The sequence below is a fragment of the Caloenas nicobarica genome, chromosome 24 (genome assembly GCF_036013445.1).
Source record: "Caloenas nicobarica isolate bCalNic1 chromosome 24, bCalNic1.hap1, whole genome shotgun sequence".
Lineage (NCBI taxonomy): Eukaryota > Metazoa > Chordata > Aves > Columbiformes > Columbidae > Caloenas > Caloenas nicobarica.
The window spans coordinates 1,092,621-1,094,072 of NC_088268.1; the positions used below are offsets into that span (position 1 = coordinate 1,092,621).

The window sequence follows — 1,452 nt, forward strand, 5'->3', positions numbered from 1 at the left end:
GCACCAGGAGCAGACAGGAGTCTGTGACCCAAGTCTGTGGAAAAGATTCAATCAGGTGTCCATCTGCCTGCCCCACAGAGGGAGCAGGGACAGCAGGTCCTCCCTACGCTGGCTTTGTGGGGCTCAAAGCTCAGGGGAGCACAAGAAAACAAAGACACAAGAGGAACGGGAAACATTGGAAGAGGGGAAAGGCGGCATGGGCCGTGCTTTCTGAGAGCCCAGGCTGGCCCTGTCCTCTTCCAAGGGGTGCTGCGGTTGCTCAGCCCCTCTGAAACCAACAGCCTGATAGTCCATCCCCAGTCTGGTACCATGTTGTGGGTCCCTGTGGGCCTTCCCCTGGGCCATCACCAGCAGATTTAGCAGGGGAAACACCTCCACGTGCCACAGATGCCGCTGCCCAGGCCAGAGAGGCCGAAGCCCCCGGAGTTGATGGGCACTCCCTGAGAGCTGAGGATGCTGCCAACAGCAGCGGAGGTGGAGGATCCCACGGCGGTGTTCTGTGGGAAGGAGCAGAGGATGGGGCCGGGCAGGGTCACTGCCACAGCAAGGGGCTCGATGGCAACTCTGGAGTCCTGGCACTGCTGGACACAGGGCTCATTGCAGCTGTTGGCCAGTGGGGTCAGGCCGCAGGGCTGGCAGGGCAGGCACTGGTTGTAGCAGGACATGTCTTGTGGCTGGAGCTGCACCTGGGAGAGAGAGAAGTCAGGGGAAAGCAGATTCCATGGGAGGGCTGAAGAGCAGCTTGTCATTCCAGATGATGGGAATCCTTCTCGTCAGTTCAAAAGAGCCCTACAAATAGCAACCAAGTCCAGGGAGATCACTTCCTTGTCCATTTCTCAGGAGACATCTCAGTGAAGCCCCGACTTCTCTCCATGGTGTATCTCTTACTCCTTACTTCTCCCCATGACAAGCAGCCCCATGACCCAGCATACGAAAAAGGGGCAAGTTTGTGCTGAGAAATTCTGGAGAGGAACAAGGTGCGGGATGAAGAGCAGGAAAAGGAGAAAGAGCTTCCAACTCACCTTGTTCCCAAAGAGATGGAGGTGAGAGGAGTGGATGAGACAGTGAGGGGAAGGACCCGCTTTTAAACTGCTCCTGCACCGCCCCAGGTCCACAGTCACTGCACACGGGCAGTTGATTCTCCAACAGCTCCAAAGCAAAATATACTACGTAATGGCAAGATTCTATTTTGCTGTCTGTCAATGCTGTAATTTCATTTTCTCATTTCTGACATGCCTGTTCTGCCACGCAGGCTTCTTTCATGTACTGGGATGAGAAGCCAAAGGATATCCTAGTAAGAAGCGTTTCATTTTGGACAGAAGATGAGTCCCAAGTTCTGGTGGGACAGACATCCCCATGCTTGGGGCAGTGAAGTGCAACTTTTTGCAACTTCGTTTGCAGGAATAGGCCCAGCTCTGCACCATGCTGAACATATGCACAGAGCAACCACAG

The 1,452-nt window shown here is 54.8% G+C and overlaps 1 protein-coding gene across 1 annotated transcript; it reads right to left on the minus strand.

Annotated features, from left to right (window-relative positions):
- Positions 1-356: 356 nt before the first annotated feature.
- Positions 357-665, minus strand: LOC135998298 (feather keratin 1-like). Its single transcript, XM_065651453.1, has one exon. The coding sequence runs from the start codon at positions 663-665 to the stop codon at positions 357-359; it is 309 nt and encodes a 102-aa protein (XP_065507525.1).
- Between the last annotated feature and the right edge of the window lie 787 nt (positions 666-1,452).

Excerpts from the sequence above, each read along its gene's own strand:
- LOC135998298 (XM_065651453.1), bottom strand. The coding sequence starts at position 665 with ATGTCCTGCTACAACCAGTGCCTGCCCTGCCAGCCCTGCGGCCTGACC.